This window comes from Somniosus microcephalus, chromosome 3, assembly GCF_052327205.1.
Source record: "Somniosus microcephalus isolate GS21.2 chromosome 3, FLI_Smic_1.0, whole genome shotgun sequence".
NCBI lineage: Eukaryota > Metazoa > Chordata > Chondrichthyes > Squaliformes > Somniosidae > Somniosus > Somniosus microcephalus.
In genome coordinates, this window is record NC_140989.1 from 365,708,840 (window position 1) to 365,725,420 (window position 16,581).

A 16,581-nucleotide genomic window follows, 5' to 3' on the forward strand; every position below is an offset into this window, starting at 1 on the left:
AGTTATCAATCGCAGCTGTCAGGTTAGTGCAGTTTCAGTGGTCTTTTGTTAGTTTCACCCACTGCAATAGTTTAATTCAGTAATTTCAAGGTTTTTTTGTATCAGGAGTCTTCTGGCTACTAAAAAGTAGCTACATTCATTCTTCAAAGATTCAAACTGTGACACTTGGTAACATTAATGGGGGCTGTACTGGCATGCCACCTTGTCCTCAAGGATCTACGATAGAGGGAGCATAGGCAGCGAGAAATACGGGAACATGTGCGCAGAGGGAGGAGGAGGGATATCAGGGCTCGCACCAGGAGGCCTTACCCTCCGAGGGTATTCTGAGAGCACTTCTCCTACCTTCAATTAAGCGAGGAGCAGTGTATCAGAAGGCTTTGCTTCACCGAGGAGATGGTCACAGAATTCTGCCACCTACCGCAAGCAGACCTCCAGCCTCAGACCAGGGCGACCACGGCTCTCCCAGTGACAGTCAACGGATCCTTCCAGTCTGCAACAGGAGACATAGCTAACAGTTCGCCATCCATCGCTACATTCGGGAGGTCACTGAGGCTCTCTACAGCAGGAGAAGGGACTTATTGGCTTCCCGATCACCAGTGAGAAGCAGGACGAGTGTGCATGTGGCTTTGCCAGGATAGCGAGCTTCCCCATGGTGCAGGACGCCATTGACTGCATCCACATGGCTTTGCGGGCACCTCATAACAATCCTGAGATCTTCCGTAACCGCAAAGGCTACCACTCACTTAATGTGCAGTTGGTGTGCGACCACACACGGCGAATCCTCACTGTCAATGCTCGCTATCCTGGCAGCAGCCACGATGCCTTCATCCTGCGCCAGACCCGTGTGCCAGCACTCTTCCAGCCACCACGCCAAGCTCGAGGGTGGATGCTCGGAGACAAGGGCTATCCGCTCTCCACCTGGCTCATGACTCCCCTCCGCAACCCCAACACTCGTGCCCAACACTCATATAATGAGAGCCAGGCTGCCACCAGGAACATCATCGAGCAGACCATCGGCTTATTGAAGCAACGGTTTTGCTGCCTCGCCCGCTCAGGAGGAGCCCTCCAGTACTCGGTGGACTGGGTGTCCCATTTCATGGTGCTCTGCTGCATGCTCCACAACTTGGCCATCATGAGGGCGCAGCCCTTCCCAGCAGGGATTGCGGGACCACCTCAGGAGGAGGACGAGGAGGAAGAGGACGAGAAGGAGGAGAAACAAGAGGGAGGGAGGAGGCAGCGAGACAAACGGCCTTCTAGACGGGATATCCGTGACCGGCTCATCAGACTCCAATTCACATGAATGAAACCCCAGATCCCCGTAGCTCACCACATCCCCATCATATAATCCCTGTCTCGTGCCCTCCTGGGCGCAAAGGTGAAATGAGAGAGACCACAAAATATTCCAAAGACCAATAATAAATTTAACTATAAACCTATCATATGAATTCTAATAACTTATGACCCTTGTGCCTGCGATAGTTGAATAGCTGACATTGTGTGCAAGGTGTGAGATGTGGGTGTGAGTGTTGCTCGGTAGAGATTGTTGGTGGGTGAGTGCTGTGGGTGTAGTGCTTTGGGCAGTGTGTGAAGATTGTGGTACAGATGGTGGTATGTAGCATTGGTTGAAGAATTAACTCACACTGACCACCCAAGTGAGGTCATTAAATTTCTTCCTGTACTGTATGTGGGGGGGGTCCTGGGGACCACAGTGCTGCCCGAGACGTGCTGTGCTACCTCCCTCCACATGGTGCGGAAGACTTGTGGTGAGGGTCTCCTGCCACTTGCCGGGTAGAGCTCCACCCTCTGTCTCTCCATAGTGAAAACCATTGCCTCCAATGCTTCATCGGAGAATCTGCAGGATCTCTCCCTGGGGCGTGGACCTGCCATGAGCACCCCTGGTTCAGTCCTCCAGCTCCTTCTCCTGTTCTGCTTCTGCTTGCTGAGGCAGCTGCACAGCCAGCAATGCTGAGAATGAGGTGCTGCAGCATCAATGAACCTCCCCTTTAAGTAGTGAAAAAATCCTGTTGCACTGATGAGTCGCGATTAGGCTGCACACGATATTGGTCCACCCTTTAAGTGTAACGGCAAACGGCTTGGGTTTTAAGACTTGATTTAGGACTCCAATCATTTCATTGAGCAGTGAGGACGAATTTTGCATGCAGTCTAAAGCATTTGCACCTGGCGCTAATTCTCTAACTTTTCTACTGATGCCACCCATTCCTCGGCTATAGCTAATTTCTAGCCCTATGACTCTTGTAGGCCCATGATGCCTGCAATCGCAGTAATGCCTACCTGCTTTGAGACGTTCTGGCTGCTGTTTGTGGACTTCCAGCACCCCCCCATGATCCTGACTACTGCACCTGAACAAAAGGGTGCTTACCTTTTTAGATAAGAACATAAGAAATAGGAGCAGGAGTAGGTCGTACTCCAGCCTCCTCCGCCATTGAATAAGATCACGGCTGATCTTCTACCTCAACTCCATTTTCCCGCCCTATCCCCATATCCCTTGATTCCTTAGTGTTTTGGTTCCGCTCTGTGCGTGCTGCCTTTGCCCTACTCAGATCCTCTGATCTGAGGGTGCTGTACGCCAGCACTAAGGCCCCACGGCTGTTGGGCGTTGTTCAGTTTGGGCCTCTGCGAATGAAGACCCAGGAAAATGAGGCAGACAGTGATATCACCCCCGCGTCATTACACACTTGGCACCCTATTTGACCCTGAGCTGAGCTACCGACCCCATAATCCACTCCATCACCAAGACCGCCTACTTCCACCGCCGTAACATCGCCCAACTCTGCCCTTGCCTCAGCTCATCTGCTGCTGAAACCCTCATCCCTGCCTTTGTTACCTCCAGACTCGACTATTCCAACGCACTCCTGACCGGCCTCCCACCTTGCACTCTCCGTAAACCTGAGCTCATCCAAAACTTGGCTGCCCGTATCCTAACTCGCACCAAGTCCCGTTCACCTGGGACGTATGAGGATTGGGTCGATTGGGCTTGTAATCGCTGGAGTTTAGAAGAATGAGAGGGGATCTCATCGAAACTTATAAAATTCTAACAGGACTAGACAGACTAGATGCAGGAAGGATGTTCCCGATGGCGGGGGAGTCCAGAACCAGGGGTCACAGTCTAAGGATAAGGGGTAAGCCATTTAGGACTGAGATGAGGAGGAATTTCTTCACCCAGAGAGTGGTGAACCTGTGGAATTCTCTACCACAGAAGGCAGTTGAGGCCAATTCATTAAATATATTCAAGAGGGAGTTGGATATATTTCTTAAGGCTAAAGGGAACAAGGGATATGGGGAGAAAGCAGGGACAGGGTACTGAGTTTGGATGATCAGCCATGATCTCATTGAATGGCGGAGCAGGCTCGAGGGGCCGAATGGCCTACTCCTGCTTCTATCTTCTATGTTTCTATGTTTCACCCATCACCCCTGTGCTCGCTGACCTACACTGGCTCCCGGTCCGACAACGCCTCGATTTTAAAATTCTCATCCTTGTTTTCAAATCCCTCTATGGCCTCGCCCCTCTCTATCTCTGTAACCTCCTCCAGCACGACAAATCTCCGAGATCTCTGCGCTCCTCCAATTCTGGTCTCTTGTCCATCCCCGATTTCCATCGCTCCACCATTGGCGGCCGTGCCTTCAGCTGCCTGGACCCTAAACTCTGGAATTCCCTCCCTAAACCTCGCCATCTCTCTCTGTACCTCTTTCTCCTTCTTTAAGATGCTCCTTAAAACCTAGCTCCTCATCTTTCCTAATATCCCTTTATGTGGCTCGGTGTTAAAGGCTGTTTGATAATCGCTCCCGTGCAGCGCCTTGGGACGTTTTACTACGTTAAAGGCGCTATATAAATACAAGTTGTTGTTGTTATTTAAATTCAGGGCCAAGCGTTAGGGTGCTGTTCCCCCTTGAGAAAACCCAGCGAAGTAACTTTATGTGGCAAAAAGGGGCGGAGATCTACGTCTCTTTTCATCTGCTTGTGCCTGGGAAATAAGTGTAGCCGGGACGCAAAAAGAAAATAAAGGAAAAGAAGTGAGATGTTAAACTGATGCCCTGTATCCAGGCCAATGTGTATAGGCTAAGTTACTTGGTCACATTTATTTACAGGTGAAATAATACATGGAAGACACAGCCAGATACTAAAGGTATAATAACCAGACTTAACACAATATACGATGTTCAACAAAATGAGAAACATCAAAGTCGGAAATATTTGCAGTTCTTTACAGTTAGTTCTTTGTTACAATCTTTGATGGAAGTTACGTAAGGGATTTAAAAAAAATTAATTCATGGGATGTGGGCGTCGCTGGCAAGGCCAGCATTTATTGCCCATCCCTAGTTGCCCTTGAGAAGGTGGTGGTGAGCCGCCTTCTTGAACCGCTGCAGTCCGTGTGGTGAAGATACTCCCACAGTGCTGTTAGGGAGAGAATTCCGGGATTTTGACCCAGTGTCAATGAAGGAACTGCTGATATATTTCTAAGTCAGGATGGTGTGTGACTTGGAGGGGAACTTGGAGGTGGTGGTGTTCCCATGCACCTGCTGCCCTTGTCCTTCTAGGTGGAAGAGGTCGCGGGTTTGGGAGGTGCTGCCGAAGAAGCCTTGGCGAGTTGCTGCAGTGCATCTTGTAGATGGTACACACTGCAGCCACGGTGCGCCGGTGGTGGAGGGAGTGAATGTTTAAGGTGGTGGATGGGGTGCCAATCAAGCGGGCTGCTTTGTCCTGGATGGTGTCGAGCTTCTTGAGTGTTGTTGTAGTTGCACTCATCCAGGCAAGTGGAGGGTATTCCATCACACTCCTTACTTGTGCCTTGTAGATGGTGGAAAGGCTTTGGGGAGTCAGGAGGTGAGTCACTTGCTGCAGAATACCCAGCATCTGACCTGCTCTTGTAGCCATTGTATTTATGTGGCTGGTCCAGTTAAGTTTCTGGTCAATGGTGACCCCCAGGATGTTGATGGTGTGAATGTACCTTGTGCAGCCTCTCCTAGCCCTCGCACATGTAGCATGTAGAGAACCTCCCTGGATGATATGGGAGTCCTTCCTCTGATGGAAAAGGTGGTATTTGATGAACACTCATCACAGTTAATGCGTTACTGGTCCAGGAACCAAATCTTATCCTGGTAAGATTCTTAGTTGCAGTGGTTCTGGTAAAAGAGTCAGACCAAGTGTCAGCTTGGCTCAGTTGGTAGCACTCCTGCCTCTAAGGAAGAGGCTGTGGGATCAAGCCCATTCCAAAACTTGAGCATAGACATATAGTTACATATAAGCCTACAGCATGGAGGCTCTCACTTCAGTGCAGCATCATAGGTGGAATGAGACACTAAACAGAGGCCTTTTCTGGTCATTCAGGTGGCCGTACATAAAACCCTGTGTCACTATTTGAAGATCAGCCTTTAACTGTCAACATTCCTGTCTCAACCAACGTCCTCAAACATAAACTAACTGGTCAATCATCTCGGTTGCTTCATGGCCTACGTAACAACATTGACTGCACGTCAAAACTAATTGATTGCAGAGTATTTTGGAGAATCCTGAGGGTAAATGCAAGTTCTTTTCCAGCAAGGATGAAAATAACACTTGCGGTCAAAGCAAAGAGAGTTCGTTCTTTGGCTGCGAGTCAGATGCCGGGCACTGGGAATGGAGCTGTAGAATAAGACAATTCACCCACAGAACAACTCCAGGGACCACAACTCTGACTGATCACATTAAATAAAGGTTGAAATACCTGCTTCCCTCACACAGGTGACCTTTCACACCTCAACCTGTGAAAGAAAGGCTTGCATTTCAATAGCGCCTTTCACAGCCTCAGGATGATCCCAAAGTGCTTTACAGCCAATGAAGGACTTCTGAAGTGGAGTCACTGTTGTAATGTAGGAAACGCAGCAGCCAATTTGCGCACAGCAAGCTTCCACAAACTGCAACGAGATAAAGACCGGATAATCTGTGATGTAAAAATACTACTAGGCACTCAGTCTAAGCATTAAACAAAGCTTTAATCAACTGTTTTACAACATGGAGGTCTAGTTGTGTCCTTCACTAGTTCCTGTTAAGAATGTCCTGCGCAAGCTGGGCTCGTGCCCGAGTATTTATACTCTCCCTGGACAGCGCCACCCATAGGCCGCACAGTATTATTTCATAAGTCTTTCTTTCATGAATGACTGATTCATGTCAATCTGTTTTTGTGATGTTGACCAAGACCCCGGGAAGAACTCCCCTGCTCTTCTTTGAAATAGTGCCATGGGATCTTTTACATCCATCTGAGAGGGCAGACGGGGTCTCGGTTTAATGTCTCATCCGAAAGACGGCACCTCCGACAGTGCGGTGCTCCCTCAGTACTGCCCCTCTGACAATGCAGTGCTCCCTCAGTACTGCCCCGCCGACAATGCGGCGCTCCCTCAGTACTGTTCCTCCGACAGTGCAGCGCTCCCTCAGTACTGCCCCTCCGACAGTGCAGCGCTCCCTCAGTACTGCCCCTCCGACAGTGCAGCGCTCCCTCAGTACTGCACCTCCGACAATGCAGCACTCCCTCAGTACTGCACCTCCGACAATGCGGCGCTCCCTCAGTACTGTTCCTCCGACAGTGCAGCGCTCCCTCAGTACTGCCCCTCTGACAGTGCAGCACTTCCTCAGTACTGCCCCTCCGACAGTGCAGCACTCCCTCAGTACTGCCCCTCCGACAGTGCGGCGCTCCCTCAGTACTGCCCCTCCGATAGTGCAGCGCTCCCTCAGTACTGCCCCTCCGACAGTGCAGCGCTCCCTCAGTACTGCCCCTCCGACAGTGCGGCGCTCCCTCAGTACTGCCCCTCCGATAGTGCAGCGCTCCCTCGGTACTGCCCCTCCAATAGTGCGGCGCTCCCTCAGTACTGCCCCTCCGACAGTGCAGCACTCCCTCACTACTGCCCCTCCGATAGTGCGGCGCTCCCTCAGTACTGCTCTTCCGACAGTGCAGCACTCCCTCAGTACTGCCCCTCCGACAGTGCAGCGCTCCCTCAGTACTGCACCTCCGACAGTGCAGCATTCCCTCAGTACTGCTCCGCCGACAGTGCAGCGCTCCCTCAGTACTGCCCCTCCGACAGTGCAGCACTCCCTCACTACTGCCCCTCTGACAGTGCGGCACTCCCTCAGTACTGCCTCTCCGACAGTGCGGCACCCCCTTAGTACTGCCCCTCTGACAGTGCGGCACTCCCTCAGTACTGCCCCTCCGACAGTGCAGCGCTCCCTCAGTACTGCACCTCCGACAGTGCAGCATTCCCTCAGTACTGCTCCGCCGACAGTGCAGCACTCCCTCAGTACTGCCCCTCTGACAGTGCAGCGCTCCCTCAGTACTGCACCTCCGACAGTGCAGCATTCCCTCAGTACTGCCCCTCCGACAGTGCAGCACTCCCTCAGTACTGTTCCTCCGACAGTGCGGCACTCCCTCAGTACTGCCCCTCCGACAGTGCGGCACTCCCTCAGTACTGCCCCTCCGACAGTGCGGCACTCCCTCAGTACTGCCCCTCTGACAGTGCGGCACTCCCTCAGTACTGCACTGGAGCGTTAGACTAGATTTTTGTGCTCGAGTCTCTGGTGTGGGACTTGAACCCACAACCTTCTGACTCAGAGGCGAGGGTGCTGCCCACTGAGCCACGGCTGACTCCACAACTGACTGTGACCCCTTAGGACAACGGGCGCTGCTTCTGCCTAGCCCCAGAATTGCCAGGACTTCCTTTCCTGGGCCAAATACTTGGTCCATGATGGTTCCCGAGACGGGAAGGATATATTTCAAGGCTGGCTGAGGGGATGATGGCTATGGTTAGGAGGCCTTGGTAACCCTACTGACACCCCCCACCACTTGTCCTCATGGACAAGCGTAAGCAGGGCCTTCTGGCTGTCATGGCCAGGTGGGCATCAGGGATGCACCTGAAGTGGTACCTGCGTCCCCTTCTCCCGTGGTGACCAGGTACCGCCCACCGATCCCAAGACTGTGGCGCAGTGAGTACTGGAGGACACTGCCCTGCCTAACTGCCGGAATCGAGACCCGTGGAATTTTAACCCTCCCTCTATTTCCATCTTACACCATTCCACATAGATCATCGAGTGTGAATTGATCCAAAGCAATTTAGTTTATGTTTTCTGTTGGAAGCACCTGGCAATGGGAATGCATTTAACTTGAAAGGTGCTTTGCACAGAAAACGATAATGTGACAGCGACGCAGTCTGGATTATTAAAGATTTCCATCGTTGTTTGCAGTGATCCCTGAAGACATTATTCCTCTTGTTCTCACCTCCAAGACTCAAGAAATCTTCCAGTGTGTGATTGACAAGGATGTCACAGAAGAGAAACCTCACAAGCTTATTAAAAAGGAAGATATCATTAATGACATGAAGGCAAGGGCAGCCATCTCTGATTTCCACCCCTTCAAACAGCTGATCCTGGTTGGTATTACATTTAACTCTGGCTTTATTAAACCACACGAAAATATACCTCGAGTGCAAGAGCTGTCGCCAACTACCGTTCAACTACAAATCACTGAGATAGTATTTATAACTGTCCAAAATATAACTTGCAATATTTAGCCTTTTCATCCCGCTTAGAATCATAGAATCATAAGAACATAAGAAATAGGAGCAGGAGTCGACCATTCGACCCCTCAAGCCTGCTCTGCCATACGGCCCCTCGAGCCTGCTCCGTCACACGGCCGCTCGAGCCTGCTCCGTCACACGGCCCCTCGAGCCTGCTCCGTCATTCAATAAGATCATGGCTGATCATCGACCTCAACTCAACATTCCCGCCCCATCTCCGTATCCCTTGATTCCCCTAGAGTCCAAAAATCTATCGATCTCAGCCTTGAATATACTCAAAGGCTCAGCATCCACAGCCCTCTGGGGCAGAGAATTCCAAAGATTCACCACCCTCTGAGTGAAGAAATTCCTCCTCATCTCAGCCTGAGACTATGCCCCCTAGTTCTAGACTCTCCAGCCAGGGGGAAACAACCTCTCAGCATCTACCCTGTCAATCCCCCTCAGAATTTTGTATGTTTCAATGAGATCACCTCTCATTCTTCTAAACTCCAGAGAGTATAGGCCCATTCTACACAATAGTACAGCACAGAAGGAGGCCATTCTGCCCATCAAGTCTTCGCAGGCTCTTTTTAAAATTTGTTTCTGGGATGTGGGTGTCACTGCAAGGCAAGGCTAGCATTTATTGCCCATCCCTAATTTTTGAAGACCAATCCAGTCAGTCCCACTCCCCCGCTCTTTCCCCATATCCCTGCAATTTTTTTCTCCTTCCAAGTGTTTATCCAATTCCCTTTTGAAGGCTACGATTGAATGTGCCTCCACCGCCCTATCAGGCAGCGCGTTCCAGATCCTCACCACTCGTTGCATTAAAAAAAGTTTTTTCCTCATGCCACCTCTGGTTCTTCAGCCAATCGTCTTAAATCTGTGCCCTCTCATCACAATAATTCAGACAGGCTGCGGCAGGTTTACTTTACCTGCCCTTTATGTGTTACATCAACAGCGTCACATTAACTCCCTCCATAGTCAGGCCTCTCAATACTTTCAAGGAAAATAAATACCCTGATGTAAGAAAACTACGAGGCACTTGGTCTGAGTATTAAACAAGGCTTTAATCAACTGTTTTTCAACATGGAGATCTAGTTGTGCCCTTCACTAGTTCCTGTTAAAGAATGTCCTGAGCAAGCTGGGCCCATGCCTGAGTATTTATACTCTCCCTGGACAGCGCCACCCGCAGGCTGCCCAGTATTATTTCATAAGTCATTTTCACGTGAATGACAAGATTCATGTCATACCCTATTCAAGCGTTTCATGCAGTAGCAAGATGTCTTTATGAATGTGTTAATTCTGCGTATGACTTGAAAGGCAGCTCGAGCAATGAATAATATTAAATAGGAACTGGAATTCCCAAGGAGAGTTAGCACTTGAGGGGCTTGGGTGTGTATAATATCTTTATAGCAACACCCCTGTAAAACTATAACTGTAGTTCTACATGACCTTATGGGAATTTTACTGAGCGCCACTAAAGCTGCTTTGATATTACTTTTTTTAAACCCAGGAATACCCAGCAGAGGAACTTCTGATCGTTTATGATAGTGAATTTAAGTACGGCGAAACGTTCTTCCTTGCTATAAATGAGACGATGAAGGAGATAATTTTACAGGTATGTGACTTTTTGTTTACATAGGGACAGGAGGAGGCCATTCAGCCCCTCGAGCCTGTTCCGCCTTTCAATGAGATCATGGCTGGTCTGTATCCTAACTCCATCCACCCACCTTGGCTCCATATCCTGGTCCAGCAAAAACCTGTCGATCTCAGGTTTAAAATTATGAATTGAGCTTTGCACCTACTTACTCTTTGCGGGAGAGAGTCCACACTTCAGCCACCCTTTGCGTGAGGAAGGGGGAAAAGGGCTTCTCTCCTGAAGGGCCTGGCTCGGATTTTAAGGCTGCGTCCCCTTGTCCTAGACTGCCCCACCAGCGGAAAAGGTTTTTCTCTCTCTACCCTATCAATTCCTTTCAAAATCATTGATACTAGAAAATGCAGCACAGCCATCTTAATAAAAAAAGGAGTGACTGGCGTGGCGGGCGCCTGGGGTAATTTTGGGGCCAATTTTCACATCTATCAGCTGGCGCTAACGGGGGGTGGGGGTGGTAATAGTCTCAAAATGGAGTAGGCATCCTTCCTGTGGCCATTAACACCAGCGGAGAGGCCGGTGACCTTTAAAAGGGGCCTAGCATTGGGTATCCGAAGCGCACGACCATCTCAGGCAGTCGGCCCACCCTTCAATATCGGGGTCCGAGGACTTTGCCATTTTAGATCGGACCCGTAGGAACAGGAGTCCCTCAGAGAAATAATCTAGGACCCCCTGCCCCACCCTGGCACAGGCTGCACAGGGGGGGGGACACCCGTTTGAAAGAAAGACTTACATTTATATAGCGCCTTTTATGACCACCGGACATCTCAAAGCGCTTTACAGCCAATTAAGTACTTTTTGAAGTGGAGTCACTGTTGTAATGTGGGAAACACGGCAACCAATTTGCGCACAGCAAGCTCCCACAAACAGCAATGTGATAATGAGCAGATAATCTGTTTTTTTTTAATGTTGGTTGAGGGTTTAATATTGGCCCCAGGACACCGGGGATAACTCCCCTGCTCTTCTCCAAAATAGTGCCGTGGGATCTTTTACATCCACCCGAGAGAGCAGACGGGGCCTCGGTTTAAAGTTTTATCTGAAAGGCGGCATCTCCGACAGTGCGGCACTCCTTCAGCACTGCACTGGGAGTGTCAGCCTAGCTTTACGTGCTCAAGTCTCTGGAGCGGGACTTGAACCCACAACCTTCTGACTCAGAGGCGAGTGTGCCACCCACTGGGCCACGGCTGACACAGTTTGGCACCCAAGCAGCTCACCACGCCCGATGTTAATGAGGTGGCTGCCTCAAATTTGTGGTGGCTTCTCATCGAAGTCCATCCCTTTAACGGAACAGAAAAGATAATTGGGCAAGGGGTAAAATGGGCCGCCGACTCAGTATCAAAAAGTTAAAATGACCCCCTACCCCCAACTGTAGAGAATCATAGACTCATACAGCACAGAAGGGGCCCATTCGGCCCATCGTGCCTGTGCCGGCTCTTTGAAAGAGCTGTTCAATTAGTCCCGCACCCGCCTGCTCTTTCCCCATAACCGTGCAAATTAGTCCCTTCAAGTACTTGTCCAATTGCCTTCTGAAAGTTCCTATGGAATCTTATTCCACCGCCCTTTCAGGTAGCGCGTTCCAGATCTTCTCCTCTGTGTGAGAAAAATACTCCTCATTTCCCCTTTAGCTCTTTTGCCAATTATTTTAAATCTTTGACTTCTGATTACCGACCCACGTGCCAGAGGCAATCGTTTCCCCCTACTTGCTCTGTCAGAACCCCTCATAATTTTGAACACCTCTATTAGGTTTCCCCTTAACCATCACTGCTCTAACAAGAACAATCCCAGCTTCTCCAGTCTCTCCACATAACTGAAGTCCCTCATCCCTGGTATCATCCTGGTAAACCTCCTTCACACCCTCTCCAAGGCCTTGGTATCCTTCCTAAAGTGCGGTGCCCAGAATATGCGAAGTACACTCCTAACCTCAACTAGCATTAAAGTGGAAGGCCAATTGATGTTTTCTAATTCTGCAGATTCATATAAAAACCGAGCTTCGGAGTGTCCCACAATCAATTACCGGTCTATAATTAATTAGCTGATCTTAGCAGGGCAGGGATAGAGGCTCCACCAACATCACCTGCAGAATCCCTAGCTTAGTGAGGAGGTATATATTTATGGTATATGTATATAATGAGCTGATTCTCCTGACCCATGCACACAGTCGAGGACTGGGACTCCCCAGTGGAACATAGGAAGGAACATAGGAACAGGAGGAGGCCATTCAGCCCCTTGAGCCTGTTCCGCCAGCCAAGTAGATCACGGCTGATCTGTACCTCATTCTACCCACCTTAGTTCCATATCCCTTCCATACCCTTGCCTAACAAAAACCTATCAATCTCAGTTTTGACATTTTTTAATCGATCCCCTCCCAGCCTCAACAGCTTTTTCGCGAGAGAGAGCTCCAGATTTCCCAGTAATCCTGGAGTTTCGGGTCTGCCTGCTCCTATTAAGAACATAAGTAATAGGAGCAGGAGTCGACCATTTGGCCCCTCGAGCCTGCTCCGCCATTCAATAAGATCATGGCTGATCTGATCTTGGCCTCAACTCCACTTCCCCGCCCGCTCCCCATACACTCGACTCCCTTATCGTTCAAAAATCTGTTTATCTCTCCCTTAAATATATTCAATGACTCCGCCTCCACAGCTCTCTGGGGTAGAATTCCAAAGATTCCCGACCCTCTGAGAAGAAATTCCTCCTCATCTCCGTCTTAAATGGCCGACCCCTTATTCTGAGACTATGCCCCCTAGTTCTAGATTCCCCCTCGAGGGGAAACATCCTCCCTGCATCTACCCTGTTAAGCCCCTTCAGAATCTTATATGTTTCAATAAGATCCCCTCTCATTCTTCTAAACTCCAATGAGTATAGGCCCAACCTGCTCAACCTTTCTTCATAAGTCAACCCCCTCATCTCTGGAATTAACCACGTGAATCTTCTCTGAACTGCCTCCAATGCAAGTATATCCCTCCTTAAATAAGGAGACCAAAACTGTACGCAGTACTCCAGGTGTGGTCTCACCAATACCCTGTACAGTTGTAGCAAGACTTCCCTACTTTTATACTCCATCCCCCTTTGCAATAAAGGCCAACATTCCATTTGCCTTCCTAATTACAGGAAACTTTCGATTAACCGGCCCCTAAATAACCGGAACGTTCTATCCACCGGCAAAATTCAGGAGTCGGTTCAGATAACTTTTATTACTTTTATTAATTTTTTTTGCTCCATTTGCTGCTGTGCAAGGGTGTAGCTGAAGCTGTTGCTAAGCTACAGAGACGCTTGCAACTTGTGCCGATTGTTTTGAAGCTGTACAGGGTTTGTTGCTTTAGACGGAGCTCTGAGCTCCGTATCTTTTACTATAGCGTTCGGTTATCCGGAATTGTTGATGAACCGGCACCACGTCGGTCCCGTCCGTGCCGGATACCAGAAAGTTTCCTGTACTTGCTGTACCTGCATGCTAACTTTGTGTTTCATGTACAAGGAGCCCCAGATCCCTCTGTACCGCAGCATTATGTAGTCTCTCTCCATATAAATAATAATTTGCTTTTTTTATTTTTCCTACCAAAGTGGATAATATTGTCTAATGTTGTCTAACTCCTGTTTTTTAAATAAAATCCTGTAGTGGTCTTAAAGGTGAACGACTACAGAAAGAGTCATTGAAACTGCTCGATTTTTATTTATTTTTTTCCTTTGCAGTCTTTTGAACAGAAACTGCAGGTGAAGCAAAAGGAAGAGAACCAGGAAGAGGTCTATGTCATCAAAGAAATCATAATCAAAAGCTGGACCAATTTGGGCAGTGATGTTGAAATTGAACAAGAAAAGGTGGAAGAATCACCAACTAAGGTCAAAGTTCACATTTCCTTATCTTGCATGGCATTATAATCAGAAAGAAAGACTTGCATTTCTATAGCACCTTTCACAACCACCGGCCGTCCCAAAGCGCTTTACAGCCAATGAAGTACTTTTGGAAGCATCATCACTGTTGTAATGTGGGAAACGCGGCAGCCAATTTACGCACAGCAAGCTCCCACAATCAGCAATGTGATAATGACCGGATAATCTGTTTTTTTTAGTGATGTTGATTGATTGGCCAGGACACCAGGGATAACTCCGCCCTGCTCTTCTTCGAAATAGTGCCCCTGGGATCTTTTACGTCCACTTGAGAGTGCAGACTGGGCCTCGGTTTAAGGTCTCATCCAAAAGATGGCACCTCTGCACTGGGAGTGTCGGCCTAGATTTTTGTGCTCAAGTCTCTGGAGTGGGACTTGAACCCACAACCTTCTGACTCAGCGGTAAGAGTGCTACCCACTGAGCCACTGGCTAACACTGGAACAGGGAATGGTCACTCTAAAATTCAAAGGGGCCAGTACCTTTCTTTAATTTGGCCAATTTCTTCCCTCACTCTGCACAACAGAACAGGCTTTCGTGTGTTGGACAATGGGGTTCTTTGGCTTAAAATTAATTACTGTGTCAGCTGTGGCTCAGTGGGCAGCACTCTCGCCTCTGAATCAGAAGGTTGTGGGTTCATGTCTCACTCCAGAGACTTGAACACAAACTCCAGGCTGACAATCCAGTGCAGTACTGAGGGAGTGCTGCACTGTCAGAAGTACTGTCTTTCGGATGAGATGTTAAACAGAGGCCGCGTCTGCTCTCTCAGGCGGGTGTAAAAGATGCCATGGCAATATTTTGAAGAAGAGCAGGGGAGTTAAGAGAAGTAAGAGAGGAAATAACAGAGGCTCTGACCATCATTTTCCAAATCTCTCTGCGCACAGCAAGCTCCCACTAACACCAATGAGATAAATGACTAAGTGATCTGTTTTTTTTAGTGGTGTTGGTTAAGTGATTAAATATTGGCCAGAACACTGAGAGAACTCCTTTAGATATTCTCTAGAGTTTAGAAGAATGAGAGGTGATCTCATTGAAACATACAAAATTCTTACAGGGCTTGACAGGGTAGATGCAGGGAGGATGTGACGTAATAAAACTCACTACACACTTGGTTTGAGTATAAAGCAAGGCTTTAATCAACTTGTTTCAGAACATGGAGGTCTAGTTGTACTTCACTAGTTCCTTGTCTTACAAAATGTCCCTGGCAATCTGGGCCCACGCCCGAGTATTTATACTCCCTGGACGGCGCCACCAGCTGGCCGTCCAGCGTTATTTCATGAGTAGTTTCTTGATGAATGATGAGATTTATAGCAGGATGTTTCCCCTGGCTGGGGAGTCTAGAACCAGGGGTCACAGTCTCAGAATAAGGGGTCGGCCATTTAGGACTGAGATGAGGAGAAATTTTTTCACTCAGAGAGTGGTGAATCTTTTGAATTCTCTACCCCAGAGGGCTGTGGAGGCTCAGTCATTGAGTATATTCAAGATAGAGAGCGACAGATTTTTGAATATTAAGGGAATCAAGGGATATGGGAATAGTTCAGGAAAGTGGAGATGAGGTAGAAGATCAGCCATGATCTTATTGAATGGCGAGAGCAGGCTCGAGGGGCCGAATGGCCGACTCCTGCTCTTATTTCTTATGTTCTTATGACTAGTTTTATTGACAACTTATCTTCCCAAACATCCCCTCGATACCACAGTTAATTGATCCCTCAGCCTAGTCACTAGTCACTAAAATTATATATTAATGGTCGATGTCATCCCAGTCATTTATTTCCTTGCACAAGCATTCCTTGTGGATAATAATCAGACATTTGGAGCGAAAGATAACCCATCCTTTCCTCTCTGGCATCCTGCTGTTACCCTGTCTATCTTGGAAAGCTGGTTGCTCCAAGATAGACAGGAAGTTCGATTATTTAACCCATTACTACCCAAGGTGTCCAACAATTGCCAAACCAGTTCCAGTCTGGGGGCCATCGTGTTGAGGCCGCATGGCATTCTGGCCATGGCCGCACTTTGAGTGTCGCGCTTGGTTTCGGTCACCGAGGCACAAGAGGGAAATCCAAGAGCTGGAAGAGTTGCAGAAAAGAGCCACGAGCACGATCGGTGTCACGGGACCGGGTCAGGAAGATAGGTGCAGGGCGAACATAGACCGTGTAGCCTTGAAAGCGGGCCTTGCGGAAGTACAGTAAGTGGAATGAAAATTATCCTGGAGCATCATCTCAAGTTATTCAATCACGGTAGGTCAGGGGACATCGGGTTAAAAAGCTGGTAAAGAGCAAGTTCAGGACTGGTGTCGGGAAACACTCCATCAGGCAAAGGAACGCTAATTACCCAGGATGGTCTTTTGGGTCGGTTGGTGGAGGTAGAAAGGCAGTAGCCATTCCAAGGGTAGGTGCACTGAACTGATATGGACTGTAGATTACACAATTATATTAATGATCTGGACGAGGGAACTAGATGTAATATCTCCAAGTTTGCAGACGACACAAAGCTGGGTGGGCGTGTGTGCTGTG

At 48.8% G+C, this 16,581-nt stretch overlaps 1 protein-coding gene across 1 annotated transcript in view; it reads left to right on the forward strand.

Annotated features, from left to right (window-relative positions):
• dnai3 (dynein axonemal intermediate chain 3) overlaps positions 1–16,581 on the forward strand; it is a 207,328-nt gene that overhangs the window by 20,484 nt on the left and 170,263 nt on the right. Inside the window, exons 4-6 of the mRNA XM_085983542.1 lie at positions 8,228–8,412; positions 10,052–10,156; positions 13,877–14,023. Coding sequence (XP_085839668.1) covers positions 8,228–8,412; positions 10,052–10,156; positions 13,877–14,023 — 437 coding nt within the window. The remainder of the gene's footprint in view (positions 1–8,227; positions 8,413–10,051; positions 10,157–13,876; positions 14,024–16,581) is intronic.